The 20,961-nt window shown below is 34.0% G+C and overlaps 3 protein-coding genes across 8 annotated transcripts in view; all 3 read right to left on the bottom strand.

The window, feature by feature from the left end:
- Positions 1-2,520: 2,520 nt before the first annotated feature.
- LOC141480448 (uncharacterized) lies at positions 2,521-5,529 on the bottom strand. Of its 3 annotated transcripts, none has more exons than XM_074170421.1 (5): positions 5,351-5,529; positions 4,807-4,823; positions 4,187-4,241; positions 3,221-3,806; positions 2,521-3,160 (listed from the first exon to the last, which is right to left on the bottom strand). In XM_074170421.1, the coding sequence occupies exons 4-5, from the start codon at positions 3,800-3,802 to the stop codon at positions 3,074-3,076; spliced, it is 669 nt and encodes a 222-aa protein (XP_074026522.1). In that variant the 5' UTR covers positions 3,803-3,806; positions 4,187-4,241; positions 4,807-4,823; positions 5,351-5,529; the 3' UTR covers positions 2,521-3,073. The 3 variants fall into 3 exon arrangements, with proteins under 3 accessions (XP_074026522.1, XP_074026521.1, XP_074026520.1); XM_074170420.1 differs by having other exon boundaries at positions 2,523-3,160; positions 4,187-4,258; positions 4,752-4,823; XM_074170419.1 differs by lacking the exon at positions 5,351-5,529 and having other exon boundaries at positions 2,523-3,160; positions 4,187-4,258; positions 4,752-5,320.
- Positions 5,530-13,588: 8,059 nt separating this feature from the next.
- On the bottom strand, positions 13,589-15,233 carry LOC141480447 (uncharacterized). The gene is made up of 2 exons (XM_074170418.1): positions 14,148-15,233; positions 13,589-14,081 (listed from the first exon to the last, which is right to left on the bottom strand). Exons 1-2 carry the CDS (start codon positions 14,192-14,194, stop codon positions 13,667-13,669), a joined length of 462 nt encoding a protein of 153 aa, XP_074026519.1. The 5' UTR covers positions 14,195-15,233; the 3' UTR covers positions 13,589-13,666.
- Positions 15,234-15,753: 520 nt separating this feature from the next.
- The window catches only part of LOC111511520 (uncharacterized), a 108,163-nt gene continuing 102,955 nt past the window's right edge, over positions 15,754-20,961 (bottom strand). For all 4 annotated transcript variants that reach the window (XM_074170416.1, XM_074170415.1, XM_074170413.1 and 1 more), the window contains one exon: positions 15,754-18,965. In XM_074170416.1, coding sequence (XP_074026517.1) covers positions 18,786-18,965 — 180 coding nt within the window. In that variant the 3' untranslated portion in view covers positions 15,754-18,785. The remainder of the gene's footprint in view (positions 18,966-20,961) is intronic.

Raw genomic sequence — 20,961 nt, 5'->3', positions numbered from 1 at the left:
GAACAAATCATAAAAATCGAATGCTGATTCTGAAACTTCACTTCACTAGTACTATTAGTAACTTCAAGCTTTTCACTCAGAAATAAAGAAAAATGAATTCTGCAAAAATTAATGAAGTTTTGACAAGGTTGACACTTGAAGATGAAAATAATTGGTTTTCGGATGAAGAAGACGAACTTCCCAACATCATTATCGAAGGAGAAGATAACATCGGAGGAGAAATCGATATATTCGATGTAGCACAAGAAGATGGTGGAGCCATAGCTGCTGCTGATAATTTGCAGGATAATGAAGGTGTAATGGATCCAGAACTTGAAGATGAAGGCATTGATGATGATCCAGCGACAGACAATGGCAACATTATAATAGGGAGCCGGTGGATGAACATTAGTGAGACAGTGGAAAATAATTTAGATCTGTACTGTGTGACGGACTCTCATGTGCGTATACGAACCATTAATGATAGCATCCACACATTATGTTGGTGTTGTTTTAGATTTTATTCCCATCGAAATAGAAATAATGGTGGCGAATATGAACATATGGATTTACATTACACTATATCGATGATGGAAATAACACAAACTTGGTGTGAATCTTGTGACAGACCTCTGACGAATTTTCGCCGTTTAGATGCATGCATTATTTGTAACAATGTCCCTGCACAATGAAATGTTATAATAAATATCATTGATTTCACTATTGTTGATGTTATTTTAATAATGAACCTTTTGATGGAGAAGAAAAGTCCTTCTCAAAAAATATGATTGACACAATATACATGATAAACTAAAGTATATTGTTGAGGCATCCAAGTTTTTTTCTTAAAAAATAATTGTATTCTAGTCGACGATTTGAATTCAATTGAATTCTTCTTCAGAGCTCAAAAAGTCGTTTTTTTCGTGTTGATGATATTAATAATTTAAAACCTATCAGAGATAGTAGATATTTGAAAAATAAAAATCATTGCAACAACAAATTTTCGAGACAACATCAACACAAAACGAGATGAAACAAACAAATGGCTTTATCTTTATATTCATCATTCATTTTTCACATTGAATTTTGTATTGAACTTACCTAATTTTTTTCTAACATCTATAAGTGATAGATATGAGTAATCAGTTTTCAATAAAATAATGTCTTAGGTTGAACACTGCCCCAAATCACGCAGTATTCCGTGTGCACCAACCAAATTATGTACACTCCGAGTACACTAGCGTAACCTAACCATTCTGATCATCATCGATAACGACTATTTCAGGATCTGGAGAATCAGCTATCATAATGATTTCTGGGGGGTCGGCGAATTGATTTTGTACAATTTCTTCATCCAAATACGGTTCCATAAGGTCAGGGCTGGGTGAATCCCGAAAGATTGGAAAAAATTCATTCATCACACCAAAGTCGCCGTCGCTATCATTTGGGTCGTCAAATAGACCGTATTCGTCAGCGTCGAATTCGAAACCACGGTCCTCATCCAAATCAATTGTGGTGTCTGAATATCCATCGAAGTTGTTGTCCACACCCGTTGAATTGATAATTTCAACTTGAATGTCTCCATAAGCTGAATCCTCAGAAGGAACGAAATATGGTTCACTCGTTGAATCGGCTTCTTGCACAACCGGTGTTACTTGATTCATGATGAGGGAACAAGTGGTCTGTTACTTGCAGTGTGAAGCTGAAAATCTCCAATCTTTCGACATTGACAATGAATGACATCACAAATCCTTGGGATATTTCCCAAGGATTTGTCACATGACCTCGATATATGAACACAACTTATTTATATCTCATATGACCTTGTGTTATGAAATGTCATATACCCGCCGACATGGAGTTTTGGCCTTGGTTTTACTTGATTCATTATGAGGGAACAAGTGGTCAGTTACTTGCAATGTAAAGCTGAAAACTACCAATCTTTCGACATTGACAATGAATAACATCACAAATCCTTGGGATATGTGTGTCATATGACCTTGATTATATTTTGTGTCACATGACCTCGATATATGAACACAACTTATTTATATCTCATATGACCTTGTGTTATGAAATGTCATATACCCTCCGACATGGAGTTTTGGCCTTGGTTTTACTATCTCATACGACCTTGTGTTATGAAATGTCATATACCCTCTGACATGGAGTTTTAACCCTAACGATTGACTTTGTTTTCGACAGATAACTTTTGAATGTAATGAATGATAATCTCATTCTGTTTTCTGAAAAATAACCATTGATTTGTCTTCATCTGAGTCATCCATCTCAATATAGGATGTAGAATTTTTTTTTGATCTGTGGCATTGACGACATTTAATAATCAATGCTACAATCATTTTAATTTTTTCAGAGATTGAAAATAACTTTCTAATTGTTACTTTTATATATTTTTTAAATAATCAGATTTGCACTTTTAGTTATGAGTAGAAAGTAAGATACATAAATATTATTTGTTTTTTAGAAATAAAAATGACTAATCATTATTTTCCTTATTTATTTTTCAAAATATAAAATATACTTTTTTACATATAAATAGAAATTGCATAACATAACTTTATTTTGTTTTTTTTAAACTAAATGATTAACTGATACATTCATTATTCATTTTTTCAAATATGAATAATCAATTTTACACTTTTAAATATGACTAGAAAGTGACACTCACATATAACTTTATTAGCAACATACAAAAAAAAATATTTACAAAATATTTATTGGGGGAGATTTCTCGACACGATTGCTCTGAATAATACAGATATGAAAATAATATAGAAAATATTATGATACATGAATTGCAAATGTATAGGGAAAGATAAAAATTTTTACAAGAGATGTAAGATGGAATTTTCATGTATCTCCTTACTGAAGATTTCCAATTGTCGAATTTTGGGAGAAAGTTTTTTCATGTGAGCAGATCTCTCTCGTTGAGCTGCTCTCATTTGTTCACATTCCACTTTGAGGAGAGAAACTTGCTCTTCCAGTTCAACAAGTTTTTCCTTCTTCGCTCTATATTCCGTTTCGAAGCCATTGTAAGCGTGATACATCTCTAGAAATTTATCTCTCCTGGATCTCATAAATGAAAACCAATCGTCTGAGTTTTCGAGGTCAATCGTTGGGGAGGCGTGCTTCCAGCACTAACATTATCGTATTCAGGAACCTGTGGAATGAAAGGATATGATGAACTAACATCTTGTCGCGTTTGAGTAATGATAATTACCTGATGGAGTGATGTAGAAGGTCCTGCTATGACTTCCATCTCTCTCACTTTTATCGACTTGACTTTATCCCTTTTTTCGTGTTTCGCCTTGTGTCTCCTTCTAGATGGCGACTTCGAGGTAGACTTTTTAGACTTCTTCGCCTTCTTCATTATTTTTTCATCACTCTCCATTTTTTTTCTTTTTCGTCTCTCAAGGTCATCATCCGAACTGTTCTGAATGATTGAACTATGTGGTGATCCCATATTCTTCGAATATGTTTCCTCCATCTCTAATATGTTACTCACAACAGTTTGTGATAAGTTCGGAAGTGACTCATCAAGATTCTGGGTGTGAGTCGCCATCACATTATCAATGTTTGAGGGATTGTCATTCATCTCCACATGGTTTGGATTGAATCCATTTAAAAATGATTTAGCATTGTGCATCTGCTGAATGGAAGTCATCACCGGTTGTGGTATCTCCCCGCCTTCCTGAATGATCACGTTCTGGTGGACAATTACATCCCTGCGATCCATTTCACACATTTCTGATCGGTTCACAGAGCTTGATGGTTTTAATAAAGCTTCTTTCAACAAAGACATGGTTCTGAAATCAAAAAATAATAGACAATATAATATGATTAAATTTAATTAGCTAACAAAAAAGTTTTCATCTTTTCTTTTCATCACCTTGATACAAAACAGTGGAAATCTTTCAGAAAAAGCAATTTCAAAAGAGGTAACTATATACGAAGAAGTAACTTTTAATCACAATGTACCCTTTCTAAAACAACTACTTTCAAAAAAAACATTGAATTACATGAAACAAAAATTACATTCAAATCAATTACTTTCATATGAACACTGAATCATACAAAAAAAAAAAAACTTTATAGAAAAACAAAAACCGTTCTTTACCAAAATTATTCTCATCTTAAAATATAACCTTTTCAGTTTGATATGAATAATATAGTAGGTTGTACTTACATCGAGATGAATTTTCAGCTGCTAAGATTTGAAGGCTTTGATGGAGTTGCTTCACCTGCCTGCTTTATTGAACTGAAAGGAAGGAATCAATTTCAAAAAAGAATTCCATATAACATCATCAAAATCTCAATGACCTTTTAGAAACCTTCAAACTTGTTTCACACTTTTCAAGGTTGTATTACGTTCACATAAAAACCAATGACCTTTTAGAAACCTTCAAACTTGTTTCACACTTTTCAAGGTTGTATTACGTTCACATAAAAAACAACTACTTTCATAGAAAACAATGAATTATATGAAAAAAAACTCTGAACTGATAATTTGATATGAACACTGAATTATACAAAAAAAAAAATTTGAAACTGAAAAGAAGGAAGCAATTTCAGACAAGAATTTCATATATCATTGTCACATCTCAACTTCCTTTCAGAAACATTCAAATTTTGTTCAAAATATTCAAGGTTATAGGTATTAAGTATAAATAACCGTTCTTTACCAAAATTATTCTCATCTTAAAATATAACCTTTTCAGTTTGATATGAATAATATAGTAGGTTGTACTTACATCGAGATGAATTTTCAGCTGCTGAGATTTGAAGGCTTTGGTGGAGTTGCTTCACCTGGCTGCTTTATTGAACTGAAAGGAAGGAATCAATTTCAAAAAAGAATTCCATATAACATCATCAAAATCTCAATGTCCTTTTAGAAACCTTCAAACTTGTTTCACACTTTTCAAGGTTGTATTACGTTTACATAAAAACAACTACTTTCATAGAAAACAATGAATTATATGAAAAAAAAACTCTGAACTAATAATTTCACATGAACACTGAATTATACAAAAAAAAAAAATTAGAAACTGAAAAGAAGGAAGCAATTTCAGAAAAGAATTTCATATATCATCGTCACATCTCAACTTCCTTTCAGAAACATTCAAATTTTGTTCAGAATATTCAAGGTTATATTAAGTATAAATAAAAACTCTCTTTCGAAAACATCTACTTTCATCAAAATCAGTTGATTTACACAAAAAAAAATACTTTTGGAATAGATAATTTTATATGAACACTGAATTGAATACAAATTAGAAATTCAAAAAACTAAACACTCCTAAAATTATAACTCTTTCAATTCGAAATGAATAATATAGTACACTGTACTTACATTGAGATAACTTCAACTGCTAAGAATCGTTGATGATTATTGGGTTGCTTGAGTCAACTATATCACTTGACTTGAGTGTGTCACTGCAAGTTAGTTCGATGGGTAAGAGATACTAAAACAGAATGATGTGTCGTCCCTTCTGATTCTGTTCTGCTGTTCGGAAAGGTCAGCCCTTTCTGGTGGGGATATTCATCTCCTGAAGTATGCGTCCATCATCAGTGCTACAAATGTTTTACCAAAATCGTGTATAACAATATAGGAATTTGTAGAAGTATGTGTGTGAATTGTGCATCAAATCGCGAGTTACTAATTCAACGTTGTATGCGTTGTGATAACTACAAAGTAGATTGTTGGAACAATTTATGTAGTATGTGTAGAAATGGATGGATATTATGTGAAAATGTTGGTGATTTCCATCCCGATGAGAACTTTCACTTCCGGGATTGTTGGTGTTTGGAGAGTGAAGATCAGATGAGGAGACTAGAAATCTATGGCAACGTTATTCGATCTTACATTCCATTGGTTATGGTGCCACCTATCACAACGAACGCTAATAATTAAACAAATGCATTAATAGATATAAATGTGATGAATAAAATCAGTTTGAATATTGTTTGTTTTTTTTACTATTTAAAATCAAAATTCAAAAAAAAAAAATCAATTTCATTTATATATCTTTATTTTTCATCAAAAACAATAATACTGCAATTACATTAATGAATTTTCATCAATCCAAGAGTTATGATCTCCAGAAAATCCCAACCATTTCACAAATAGGCGACGTCCTTTCTTTTTCAAAACTCGTTCAACCAAATATGTATTGGGATCTTTCGCTTTATTCAACTCCATTTTATAAAAGCAACCTTTGATTGGATGTCCATTCACATCTTCTAGCTCATAAGTTATAGGGTCTGTACTATTAATTTTCACAACTTTAAAAAGTTCAGTGGTGAAGTTTGCAGTATAGCCTTTGGCGAATATGTTTTTAAATTTACTAATTCGTACCATATCTCCAATTTTGAATTGACTTTTTTCACGTTTACCACTTGGCTTCTCAGATTTTGTATAAACGAACAATTTTGTAGATGGTTTTACCTCTGCAGGCTTCATGCCAATGGTGCGATGAACTTTGTTGTTATATTGATTGGTAATTTTAGGAAGAACTTTCAACCACTTGTAATGGCCTTGAAGTGAAAATTGTTTATAAAGCCAACTTTTCAAAGTTCTGATAACTCGTTCGGCAATTGAAGCTTTTTTTGTGCTGAATGTTGAGTAATGATTGATATGGTGTTTTCTCATTAACGATGAAAATTTTGAATTATAGAACTCACTACCGTGATCAGATTGTAAGTTTCTCGGCACATGCTTTGCATCTTCCAACACACTTCCCATAGCTGCAGTAACTGAATCAGCAGATTTATTTTTCAACGGTTTTGACCATACATATTTTGAATAACAATTGATTACTATGAGTATGTATCTATTCCCGTTATTTTCTTTAGCATATGATTGCATTTCCATCAAATCCATCTGCCACAAGTCCGAAAATCCCTTTATTATTGTCTTTCGACGGGGAAAATTTCGACGCGCTGGCTTATGTATTTCTTTCACAATCTCCCATTTTGCATCACTCATATTACTCAAGATTATTATGTTAAGGATTCACTTCTCTACTGTTCAAGTGCAGGTTTAATTACTGACTGATCAAATTCATCAACTCGCTCAGTAAAAGTACCAATCAATTCAGTTATAACGCTAATTCACATTTCCACATTCCTCAAATCATTTAGTGATGAGTCAGTTTCACAAACTGATTCTGTGTTTATGACTTTGTGATTAATAGACTAATCCTTCTTCACGTAATTCCTCAATTATGGACAATATTTCATTATCGTGGCCGGTATGACCAGCCATTCGTGAACTCCAAAGTAATCGAAGGCGATCAATCAATTCTTCGAGTTTATTCCAATATACATAATCTATATGCTTATTTCTGATATATTTTTTTTGGGTTGGCGGTTTGATCATGCCAGCACCTTCTCTACTAGAGTTTGGCAGAGGGTTTCCATTGGATAATAGTGGTAGAATTATTTCACGATATTTCTTCCAATTATTCGATAGTAGACCCTGTTTTCTTTCATTATATTTATATGCCGCCTTTGTTAATTTGAGTATATCACCATAAGTGCTCATATCGGAAGAGGGAATATTTCCCGATGGTACTTTCATGAATATCAATTTATATAATTTTGGTGTGCCCTGATATGTGGCAATAGTTTTACCATTTTTCTTGAACACAATTTTCTCATCGATAAATTCCACATCAGCTACACCCATTTGTAAATTTCCCGTATCAGTGTTCATGTGTACTCCAAAGACTGTATCGTATGAGGGATTTCCTGATAGTAACTTTTGTATATGCATTTGTACTTCATCACCATTATCAAGTGCATTTGGTGATTCTGAATTTGAAGTTGACAATTGAGAAGATTGATGAGCCTTCGAAAAAGCACCTTCAAATTTTGGTTTCAACTCACTTTTAATTATAGTTTTAGCGGTGAATGGTGTACCACTATCTGTTTTCTGTATAACTCCATTCATTTGAGATAATCCTCCAGTATTGGCAGATATTGCTTTCAATGGTGTTATTATTGGCTCGTAGATTCTCTCGAGTGTTGATTGATCACCTTGGCGACTATTCTTGATATAATTGAATTTCTTTCGAACGGCATCCGTTGCTTCAATTAATTTTCTTTTTAAACATATTTCGTCATCATTTTTCCCCTCCATATTGTTTTCACTCCGAAAATGAGTACAATGAAGTGTTGTCTACACTATCCAGCACTTGAATGAATCAATTATTTCAAGAACGTCAAGGATATATGAAAGCGTCAAATCCTTTTCGATAACGTCCATCTAGCACTTCTCGATCCTTATCAATTACTAAAAATCCATATTTATCTTTCCAACATCTCGCACACATATCTTGAAATTGCTTGAATGTAACATCTGGTGACACATGGTCGGAAAAAATATGATTGAGATTCATATCATCTTGTTTGAACAGCACAATAAAATTTGCATTATCTCGAATCAATTGTTTTGGGACTCGTGAATATGTTTGGGCTAGATAGAAACAATCCACATTTTTATGACGACCCATACTGAAATATGATCGTATAACATCCTGTTTCTCACACATAACATCATCAAAAATGAATATCGAATCCGCTTTGGCATCTGACGGTTCTACTATTTCACCTGCGTTATTGGCAAAAGTGTAAAATCCCAATCCTCTAATTGGAGTTAGCACTTCACGTAAATACTCATATTTAGGTTGATAAAGAGATTTTGAATACAGATAAACATTTGCAAGTCGTAATCCTAGAGGATGAGTCAGCAGAGAAATCATAACATTTGTTTTGCCACAATTAGAAGGTCCAATAATCAGTCCGCGAATGGATAGTGGAAGTAAAGATCCATGACGCTGTTTGACACCACTTCCCGATCCACAACCCACTTTTTCATCGAAATTATCGATGGAAAATTGTTGCTTTTGCTGTAGTATGCGCATTGTATGACAGTTGGAGACTATATAAGCAGGGTTCCATATCGATTTCTTTATTTAAATGGGGGTTATGAACCGATGCAGATCTACTAAATTGCATTCGAATAAAGTTGGTAGAGGATTGGTAAATTCACTCATTAATAATCTACCATTCGAATTACACTTACCTGGCTATCAGTATTGCGGTCCCGGCACCAAATTGCAGAAAAGATTGGTGAGAGGTGATCCAGGTGTCAATCAACTGGATGTTGCATGCAAAAAACACGATATTGCATATTCACATAATCCCATCAATCTTGTAGCTAGACACATAGCGGATCAGGAACTTGCTGAAAGTTCTTGGAATCGATTCAAGGCAAAAGACGCTTCTATTGGAGAGAAAGGAGCCGCTTGGCTAATTACAAATATAATGAAGAGAAAACGTCGATTTGGTATGGGTTGCAAGTCACCATCCAAGCCGTCGCGCATACAAAAAAAACGTCCTATCAAGAAAAAAAAAGCTACAAAAAAATTAAAAGATTCTAAGTTAATAGCTTTTGGATCTGGAATCGTTAAGAAAGTGCGCGATGTTTTACACAAAGCGGGAGGAAGTGAATTTATTGTCAAAAATTCTAAAAAAGCAACTGAAATTGCATTAAAAGCTGCACGCAAATATACGCGAGATGCAGGTGGCAAAAAGAGAATTCGCACACCTCGAATCATACCAATTCCTAAAATTGGTGGAATACTACCACTCATTCCAATTTTTGCTGGTTTATCAGCGTTAGGAAGTTTAGCTGGTGCTACAGCTGGCATAACGAAAGCAGTTCAAGCAGCCAGAGCGAGTAGGGAGCAGTTGAGTGAAACAAATCGACATAATAAACACATGGAGGCAATTGCTTTAGGTAAACAAGGGAGTGGTATCTACTTGAAACCTTACCGTAAAGGATTAGGACTATATCTGAAACCTCAAAATCCAAAAAACTCATAGATTTGCTACCTCAAAGAGCTCTCTCCAACATCGACCTCATCTATCACGCTAAGAAAATGATGATTCCATATTTTCGGGGGGTATATATGCGTGATGATTTACCAAAATCAGGACCACGCCGATATGAATCTGCTATAGTAAATCTGGATAGTCGTCATGGCCGAGGAACACATTGGGTAGCATACAGAAAAAGCGGCACTTCTGTGAAATATTTTGATAGTTTTGGTGATTTACCCCCTCCCAAAGAATTGATTTACTATTTCTATAAGGGATCAAATTCTATCAATACTATTACTTATAACTATGAGCGTAAACAACAATTCAACACAGTATGGTGTGGTCATTTGTGTTTGAAGTTTCTCCAGAACAAATCATGGAAATAACACCAGCACAGGACAGAAAGAGTATCAAGAGGATGAGTCATTCATTGATCGCATATTCCAGAGCACGCACTTTACGAAAAATGAGTAAAGAACAACTCGCTGATATGCCGAAAGAGGTGTTGATTGGGTGTGCATCACATGAAATTGCATCTGTATGGGATAAGTTACCACAAAACCTACAAAATGATATTGATGTGATGAAGTATCAGTACTGCCAAGAGCATTACAATGATTCCAGCGGCGGCAGCAGCTGTATTTCTGATGTGAATGATGGTCCACCTACAAGAAAAATTTTCTGTTGTTATTGTAAAGTGAATGATGTGAATGTAGTCACACATAGTGATATGGATAGATCGCCGAAAAAGCAACGATTACTCCACAATTTCTGCTGTCAGCAATAAAAAGACTTGAATCAGTGAAAATTCATCAGTCATGTCACGTACGTTTTCATTGTCGGGATACTCTAGCGAGTTGAGCGCCAACTTCTACCCTCCCATCGAATTGGATGCCACCAGTAATTATGGTCTGGGATTACATGGTTTCTACTCTTACAACTCCATATTTAATGTAGATGCTAAGAATAATGTTATCGGCTATTCGCAGACAATAAACTCACCCCCCACTATTATAAAAATTCCACCTGGGGCTTATGAAATTGATGAAATCAATAAGGTGATTCAAAGATTCATCAAATCCAAAGAAGTGAAACTAGAAAATGGGGATGAAGAAAATATCAACGAAGTATTTCTCCTACATGCAAACAACAACACTCTGAAATGCGAAATGCGCTCCAAATATTTCATCAATCTCAAACATGAAAACACCATTGCTGAACTTCTGGGGTTTGATAATAATGTGTTCGGTTGTGGTGAAACACACGAATCAACATTGCCTGTGAATATCAATAAGGTAAGAATAATTCGTGTGGATTGTAATGTTACAGCTGGAGCATATTCAAATGGTGATGAAATCCATAGCATCTTTGAATTTGATATTGATGTAGAGCCCGGTTACAAACTCACCAAAGAGCCACAAAATATTATATATATGCCAATCCAACCTGGGGGTCGTCAGTATCTCGACAATATCACTCTACGCATATTGGATGATAATGGTAAGCTGATCAATTTCAATGGTGAAAAAATAATAGTTAAATTGGAATTGATAAAGCTATAACAATCATCATTTCTCATATGTTGAATCACAACATCAACGACCGTCATAAGTGTATCACAAAAATGAGTGGAGGAAGCATCGATAAGTTTGGTCGCAGAAGTAAGGCTGTTTCAAATACTGTTTTGCGAGGACCACCTGGAGCCGGTTTCAAATTGACTTCCGATGGAAACTTCGATATGGAAAATAAACGTTTGAAAAATATAGCACAACCTGAAGAGAGTACGGATTGTGTTAATCGTGATTATGTTGGTTTTTACATCTCAAAGATTAGAGGAGAAATAGATTCTGACATTGATAAAATTAATTTGAGATTAGATAGAGTAGAAACACATTCCTCATCTGTTAGAAAAGATCTCATTGCGCTTGGACTGAAGTTTGTAGAAACTGTGAGAAATTGTGAGCATATGGAAAAGGATATCAAATCGATGCAATCTGATTTGAAAAAACAACCCTCGATAAGTATCCAAACAATTGACCAAAAACGATGGTGAGCGATGATCATCTGTGAAAAAATCAATATAAAGCTGAAACTGATAAAATAGTAACTCAGTATTTATTACTTCCCAGCGCTGTGCAGATGATAATATTTGATGAAGATATAAACTCTACAAGTATTGTAAAAAAAATGGGATTGTGCTTTAATAGTCATCGATTGCAGCAGCGGCAGCTGATGAATCAACGTAATGCATTTGGTGGAGAGTATAGTCATGTGCATTTAAAGGAGGGGAAATCTAAAAGTCGATTCATTCCACATATGTTAGCCAAACGGTCAAGATATAGAATAAGTGCTAGTAGCGTGAACTTTCTCAAATCCATTGGTTTGAAGGTGCGATATAAAAAATAGTAATAACATGGCTACCATCACCACAAGTGATAAATTGGAGGTATTCGAAGAGCCAATGTTCGACCATTCCCTCATTAGCCATCATGAGCATACATATAAGCCGTATGGTTCACCATATTACAAAAATTCAGATGAAATAAGAATTCCAATCAATTTTCAAGATCTTATACTGGATATAGCAGACAGTTACATTTATATCGAGGGGAAGTTCACACCATCTGATACCACGAAGCAGTGCTACCTATCCAATAACGCCCTCGCTTTTCTCTTCGATGAAATTCGCTATGAAATGGGGGGTGAACAAGTGGTCGTTGTTCGAAAACCTGGTATAACTACAACAATGAAAACGATGATATCATTCGGACAAACACAAGCAAATTCACTACTACCGATAGGATGGGGTCTTGATGTGAATAAACAAGATATATTGGATTCCGTCAGCAATGTATTCAGCGGCAAATTACCCTTGAAGTATCTCATGGGTTTTGCTGAAGATTACAATAAAGGGATATTGAATGTGAAGCAGGAGCTCATTTTGATTATAGCACGCTCTTTCAAAAATTCATTCATAGGAGAAGTTGATGCAGATTTAGAAATCAATAAAATAGAATGGAGAATCAGACACATTGTGCCGGAAGATCGCCAAAAATTGAAACTATTGAATCGCATCAATAAAAATTCTAATAATGCTAAAGTGAAGGTGGCTTATCGTATGTGGGACCTTTATGAATTACCCACACTTCGTGATACATCCTCAGATATATGGGCTGTGAAGACAACCAACAGTCTCGAAAGACCACGATATATCATTATCGGCTTTCAAAATACTAATCAATCCGAAAATATATCAAAAGATGTAACTAAATTCTCACATGTGAATATTAATAATATTCGACTATCTCTGAACTCTGAAGTATATCCATATGAGCGTTGGAATCTGGATTTCGATAAGAAGTTAGACTCATCAGCCTACTATGCATATGAAAACTTCCAACGCAGCTACTACGATAAAATTATGAGTGAGCCGATGATGGATATTGGCAGCTTTCGCAACAATCCACTATTCATCATCGACTGCTCCCATCAACCCGATGCTATGAAGTCATCCACTGTCGACATCAAAATAGAATTTGAAACACGCAAGGTGAAGTTTCCAGCAAACACCAAAGTATATGCACTCATCCTCCACGATGCTGTTTTATCATATAATGCTCTTAACGGCTCTGTTCAGACTGGATTATAATAAGATTGACATGTAATTCATCATGAAATATTCGATAAATAATAAAACAATCAATAATTATTTTTTGTCTTTTATTCACTAGATATAGGCAAATATGCAACATTATTTTATTCATACCATATACAACAGATTTCAATTATTTACATCACCATCAGTTAATGATTCTTCCAGTTGTGGGTTAGGACTTCGCGGTTCCAATTGATATTTCTCTATAATATTCTGCGGCAGGTATGTGCATATATCGTAAAGAAAATGTTTCAAGTCTGCTTCAATTATTAGCTTACAGAAGTCATCCAAATTCCTGCTTCCATACGAATATTTATGACACAATGCCACACCAAGTTCATACTTTTCACTAAGCTCCAAAAGTTTTCGCACCTCCTCAGCATCATAACATACACTTAAATCATAATTTGATGAATGTAGAGCGTCAAAACTCAGATCAGCCATTTCCCAAGCCATTTTTCTTATGGCAGAATCCAAATCCACAGCTTCCGGCCACTCTTGTGCTGAATATTGCATCCACATATTTGCAGAATGAACAGCTCTGAAAAAATACAAATCACATTCATTAGTTTGGGAGATATATTGTGAATGGAAAAAAAACACTCACTTGAAATTTGACCATGATTGAAGCGAGAGAGTTGATACATATTTCATATAAATAAACCATATTTTCACTATTTACAAAGAGAATAAAGACACAATCAACACCATCAATCTAAAATATCAAATTTTACCAATGAGCGGGTCTTGGCACCAGGATAATCCTGAGAACTTTGACCCATATATGTAAAAATGAATTTAGATTTGGTTGAATTCACTTCACGAATAATGTCCTCTGTGAATTGCTCTGTGACACGTTTTGGTAGCCACGATTTGAAGGAAGTATTACTTTCCTCATCCAATAAAACTACTTGGATGGATTTACCATATCGTGTAGAAAGCATAGTCATTTTTTCAATTGTATAACCCTTATCGACAATCAATGATGTTATGGATCTCTGCTCTAAAACTTCATTTTGTTGATTAATTGCAAAATTAATCTTTTCAATGTCAAATTTCAAATTATCCATTTCAAAAAAAATAGTGAAAATTACAGTTTAAGAATATAAAAAATATGTTCACCTCTATGACGATGTCAACACTCACTACTTGGATTGCTAGTTACTTCTCGTTATCACCTTGAAACTCAACAAATACTAATCACCTATTCGAACACTTGAGATTATATGAACTGAATGTGAAAGTATGAAACTCCATACTTATAGAAAAATTATCAGGAGGGAAGGGGTTCAAGGTTACATCTTCTTTATATTTGAGCTCATGTATCAAGGGCAAAGCCGGTTGTCTATCCACACTTTGTGTTTAAGGTCATATGACGTGTTCCGAGGTCAATATCGATCAGAATTTTCTCCCAAGGTCATATGACGTGTTCGTAGCTCGAAATCGCTTAGGAAATTTCCAAGGTCATGTGACCATGCAAGGCCAAATCATAGCTGTACAGTAAAAAGCGGTTCACGGTCATGACATCACACACATCTCAATGCCACTCATGGGCGGAGAGTAAAAAAGGGGTTTCACCTCATCATGTTACACACAACTCAAGGTCAACTCATAGGCAGAGAATAAAAAAACGAATCAAGGTCACAGTCAGTGGTGTGTATCTGGGGGGGCATACCCTTGGGAGGAGGTCCAGACCCGTCTTTTCCCCTCTACTTACGGAGAGGGACTGCTTCCTTACTTCATTTTTTCAATGAATGGAACTAATTTCTTCATTTTTGTGTATGGAAATACCAAAGTGGCTAAACACAGGGGAAGTATATTCCCATTTCCACTCCACACAGTAAGTATATAGGATAATTGGGACCTAGGACATCTTCATAACCCTCTAGGATTGAGGATGACTTTGTTAATTAGTATATTAAATTCGTTGTTGTTTGAACTAATGGACTTGTAACTGTTTGATTGCACTTGTTCTTTTCGAAAATATACACATAGAAACAATTTTATTTTACTAAATTCCAATATTATATTTGAACTATAAGTTTTCTCAAAATCTAATAACAAATATATTTATCTAGTATAAACACAGCTAAATAGTTACAATGAATATAAGTGAAATTTTTAAACAGGTTTGGTCCAGTATTCATAATTCCTTTTATATATTTTATATAGACAAAATAGTAATCAATAATATTTTATCGGATTTTTTGAGGAATTAATTTGGAAAGAGGACAATACATTTCTGGATCTGTACCTGAATTGAAACAAATTACATTATGAACTTCTAAGTATTCCATTAGAAAATAAGTTTTGAATTTTCAATCTCAGATTCGAACAAAACAGTCATTCAACTAAACCGCTGAAAAGGTATTATTTCATTCGACATATAATAGTACTGAAAATTATTACAATATGTTAAAACAACGATAAAAATAAAATAAATACAACAATAAAAATTAATTGGCGCTCCGGGGCGACTTCATTGATTCCAGTGGCGCATTTGCTTTTTCAGCTGCAGGAAAATATTATATTTTAACAAAAGTCTACCATAAAATCACATGTAGAATTCTGGGAGGGGAGCCAAATACTATAATTTATGAACCGGGTAAAACGTCAATCTTTTCCATATGAAACTTCCGGCAGAAAATTTTCATTACTACGTATATCTAAGTTATTTCGTTTACTCCATACCATTATAGAATATCCCACTGAAGGCGTTTAATCAAAGAGTGTAAACTTTCATGGCCGAAGATAACTATGTCAAACTATTTCCCGGGTTTGGCTGTGATCTGTAGTTTTTCGTCTAACGTTTCGTCCACGACTGCGGTGAACATTATCAAAAGCGATGAGGCAACGGTCACAGTTCTCAGGTTGTCCTAACAACACATACTACTTTGTTCACTGTCTGTATTTTAGGATTTATTCCATCAATGGTGAAAATGGCTTCATTTATATTACTTGAATTGTGTGTAACTTAGGACAGATAATCAGTTTTTTTTTAATTATGTCCTTCTTTATCTTTATCTCTGTATATGAAATTCTATGGCCCCTCTTGTATAATCTTAGGTAGTATTTCTGAATTGTGTCAAGTATTTGTGTTTTATCTAACGAAATAACGTATGATCGGCAACAATTTATTCATTTGTTCGCTTATGTTTGGAGAGAGGGTATCTACACTTTTTTTGTGATGCAATGGTAGGCATACCGGTAGCTATAAGATATTTGGGATACCCATGGTATTACAAACTGCTCAATGGGTCCTTAGCAGACCTTAAACACTCTCTAATAGTTCACGATATCTCTCTCCAGAATTTTTACAATCCGCTCCGTGATATTTTTAACATAAGGAAGGCAACCTTTTCCATTACCAGACCTATCAGCTGGAGTTACTTTAGCGTTTTCTCCGCTAGGTCGTAGCGCCCGTTCCAATTCGACTTCGACTGTCTAAAAATATACAGTAAAGCGATAGAAATTCATAAACACAGAGACAATTTCAACTGAAAGGAAGAGGGTATAGAGGCATGTATAGAATCTGGCTGTCTGCCCCCAACTGCACACAAACCGGATCATTTAATTCAACTAACTAGAAGCTTTTAATACCGCTGGGATAAAACTGAAGACCCAGATAGATAACGAAGTAGTATGTGCTATGAGGACAACTAGAGAATTGAGTCCATTGTCTGATCGCTTCCGATAAAGTTCAGCGCAGTCGTGGAGGAAACGTCAGGTATAAAAACCTGCAGGCCACGGCTAACAACCCGGAAAATAGCTTGACATAAATGAGATTCCATGAATTAGTTACAATTAAATGAAAAATTATCGGTAGGTAACATGTTATTTCATCAATGCGATCTATAAATATGGAAATAATTATACTTCCTGATCATTGTCTTCTATAATATTCAATTTATAGAATTTTTTGAATCTCTGCCTCAGTGTAAATATAAACTGCGAAACATTCTTAGACTAAATAGCCAAAGAAAACAAATAAATACACACAAGTTCATTAGAATTTTCTCGAGAACGGTACAAAGTTCACATTTTGCGAAGTAATTAATGTGTCGAGCAGAACGTTTGTTTTTTAACCCGACTGTTTTTTTTTTCATTATTTACGAAAGTGAGACACTGTATAAATAATTTTGAGAGAAGAACAAATTTTTGGATCAAATTGTAAATAAGAGTAAACTCACAAAAATGATAATGATAATAGTATCTCCAAACTCACAATATTGTCGAATGGGTCCCCAAATATCCCAATAATTTTTTTATCCCAATATGCTCAATCATTCCTAAATTTGATTTTCAAATTTTTTATCCGTGAAAACATATTATATCATTTCTAACTTTTTCATGTAACATCCAACAATAAATCCACAACTAAAATTCGCCTAGGGCCTAGGTTTTGGCAAGTTAAAACTTGAAACATTCGCCATTTGAAATTTTACAGAAACAACTGCAGCAACGAAAGCATTTCCACAAATGACAATAAGAACAAGTTCAATCAGATACGAGGTCAGAAAATTATATTAATTTTCTGATGTACATGAAAACGTTTTTTTTCAGGCAGTTCGAATCTGAAATTGTTGTAAAACTACATTACAAGAAATATGTGTATAAAAATATAAAGGTGAAAACTAACCACTAACGGATGGATATTATTGCAATAACTATTCTCTTCATCAACTCAGAGTCGAGTTTTCTTTATCTTATAGATGATCATCAGTGAAAAATTGAATCAATTTCATTATTTCCAAATGTTTCAAAATTATCAGTTCACAGTAGTACATAGAAGCCTAAGGAAAATTAAAAAAAATCATTGTCACATATTGAAAACTTATTTAAAAAATTGATACACTACTTATAGTGAAAAAGTAAAACTTCATTTTATTATTGATCAATTATTACATTCAAAAGCTGATTTTTGAAACTTTTTGTTTTTCAATTTTATATAATTGGTATCTTCGATGATTACATTAAAAAGAAAACTGCATGTGACAAATAATAATACTTGTGTTTTACAGTGATTATAACTCCACCGATTTTTTTCATTCCTATCACTTTTCTGGAATATAATTGAAACAGCAAATTTTTTTAAGAATACTACAACCTTATTTATTATACAGTATTGCCAGGAGCACTGGCTCTTCAGACTTTGACTTTACTTCACTTTTGAATCGAAATCTGAAATTGATTCAGATTTTGTCAAACTAATAAAAATACAAGAGATTCAGCCTTTTTTGTGAATTCAGAATGTTTCTTCTTCTTCCTGTAGCCGCAATATGTCAGATTTATTCAAGAAATAGTAGGTCGGTTGTCTTCCTTTTAAATCTTTGGTAACCCTCTGAGCACCAGCTTTGATCAATACCCTACTAATTGATTCCATTTTTTCTACCCCCATCGCATAGTGCAACGCTGTTCTCTCCAGCTGCAATAAAAAATGTAATCATTAATGTGAAACAAGAAATCATACCAAATTAGAATATATAAAAACCCTTAGCGGGTTCTGGAAGCCAATTTTGATAATATTATTTTGACAACTATGCCACTTAATATCTCATGATTTCAAAAACAGTATGATTCAGATCATCATCATATGAAAATTTGTAAACATATGCCAGTGTTGTGCAATTACTTATCTGCAATCAGCACATGGAATATAATTTTGTGGAATATCGATTATTGGATCGCCTCTAGGTTTTGATATTATAGAGTGACAGTTCTACAAGAAATTCTCGATTACTGAAGTAGGTTATACTGCTTATTAAATTGTGTATATCATACTCGTAGTCATTGAAGAAAATTATCTCATAGGGTGTTTCTTATCCTTTACCTAATATAGGTAAATAAAATGATAAACCATCATAAAAAGACGAAAATCAACAACTGTTAGTGAAAACTATTTAAAAATGTGTAGAATAATTACCAATTTTTCATTTATGACAAGAAATAATCTATAACTTCTTTCGGTCACCGAAAAAAATATTCATTAGTTACACAATGTAATACTTCAAACTTTTACTGTTCAAAGGATTTCGGATGAAAACTCTCATTTTCAACTCCTCAACAATGATAAATGGTAACACTGGATCCTCTGAGGTAGAACAAATGCGAAACAAGCACGTTTCCCAATCATCAGAAATGCTATACATTCATCGACGTGAGTTTCATCAACCAAGTTAGGAGATGAAGAAAACTTCACTTTCCCAAGAAAACTCCATCTTCTGAAATTGCCAACATTGCAGATGAAAAGCGCATAGAGTATTGCATATCTGGTGATTGGGAAAAGTGCATGTTTTGGATCCTCAACAGTAGTTGTTTGGATAAATAAAAAAAACATTTTGATATTTTTGAATATTTAACACTCTCGAAAATATATCTGTTAGGTACAACACAATGATAATTCGAAAATAACTGTTATAAGGCAGAACAGAAATCATTTATATTGATTTGAGTAATTGAATGTCGTTTCTTTTTTTCTCAACCGCGAAAATTCGGGAATTTGCGGAAATTTTTTAAATGGTTTATCATACCGATATAGTACTTTTTGATCTTGTTCATAAAATTACCACTTCTCACACTATTTCACGAAATTAGAATCATTTGAAAGAATGTGCATATTTTTGATCCCATGTCACTGAATTTGAAATTTTTGACTGACACAAAAAGGATAATATTCAGTCGATTTCTTTCTCCGGTGAAATAGTCGTAATTGAACACTTTTCCTCAGCAGAACAAAAATGCTGTCTCTCGGCGCGCGTTTCGCTAACTAAGTCATGATCATCAGGAGAAGACTAAAACTATTTCTCACATGCTATGATGTGTTTATATGAATCTATATGACTCATAACCATAGTGAAGGTCAATCAATAAACTCCTAGTATTTTGTTATTGTTCTATTGATATTTACCCCTTGACTGATACCTAATCTTTACCTTACAAGCGATGTTGATGTTTTTATAAGCATCTAATCTACACGAATCATTACCCTGCATAACGATGGGTCACGGGTCGAATACTTTATTTCTAGTATTTCTAGTAGTGTTTGTTCAATCTAATTTCACATTTTTCGGTTTCTTGCATTTCTCATTTATTCTGTGGCCGTTTTCTATAAGATAAACTCGATTTCTCTGGGATATGAAATCGAAGAGTTGCAAGTTCCTTAGCGGCTTAGTTTGCCCGACATATTTTTTATTGCAATCCTCACAGCTTCTTTTGTAAATCGCAGATTTTTTTTATTTTTCCGTTGTCTTGTATTTCGGGTTACAAATACTTTTTGAAGTGTACGAGCAGTTCTGAAAGCCACTTTCATATTCAATTTTTCAAAAATTTGAACCGATCCCTAGCTGTATTTTAGTTTGTATGAAGGAATTGTAAATTTTGAGTCTTCATCTTTTTGAAAAGGCGAAGATTTACGAAGGCAC

The sequence above is a fragment of the Leptinotarsa decemlineata genome, unplaced genomic scaffold, assembly GCF_025532065.1.
Source record: "Leptinotarsa decemlineata unplaced genomic scaffold, Ldec_3_MD MMD2_P_RNA_scaffold_9, whole genome shotgun sequence".
NCBI lineage: Eukaryota > Metazoa > Arthropoda > Insecta > Coleoptera > Chrysomelidae > Leptinotarsa > Leptinotarsa decemlineata.
The sequence above is the reverse complement of the archived record's forward strand: the minus strand, read 5'-3'. Positions and strand labels throughout refer to the sequence as shown.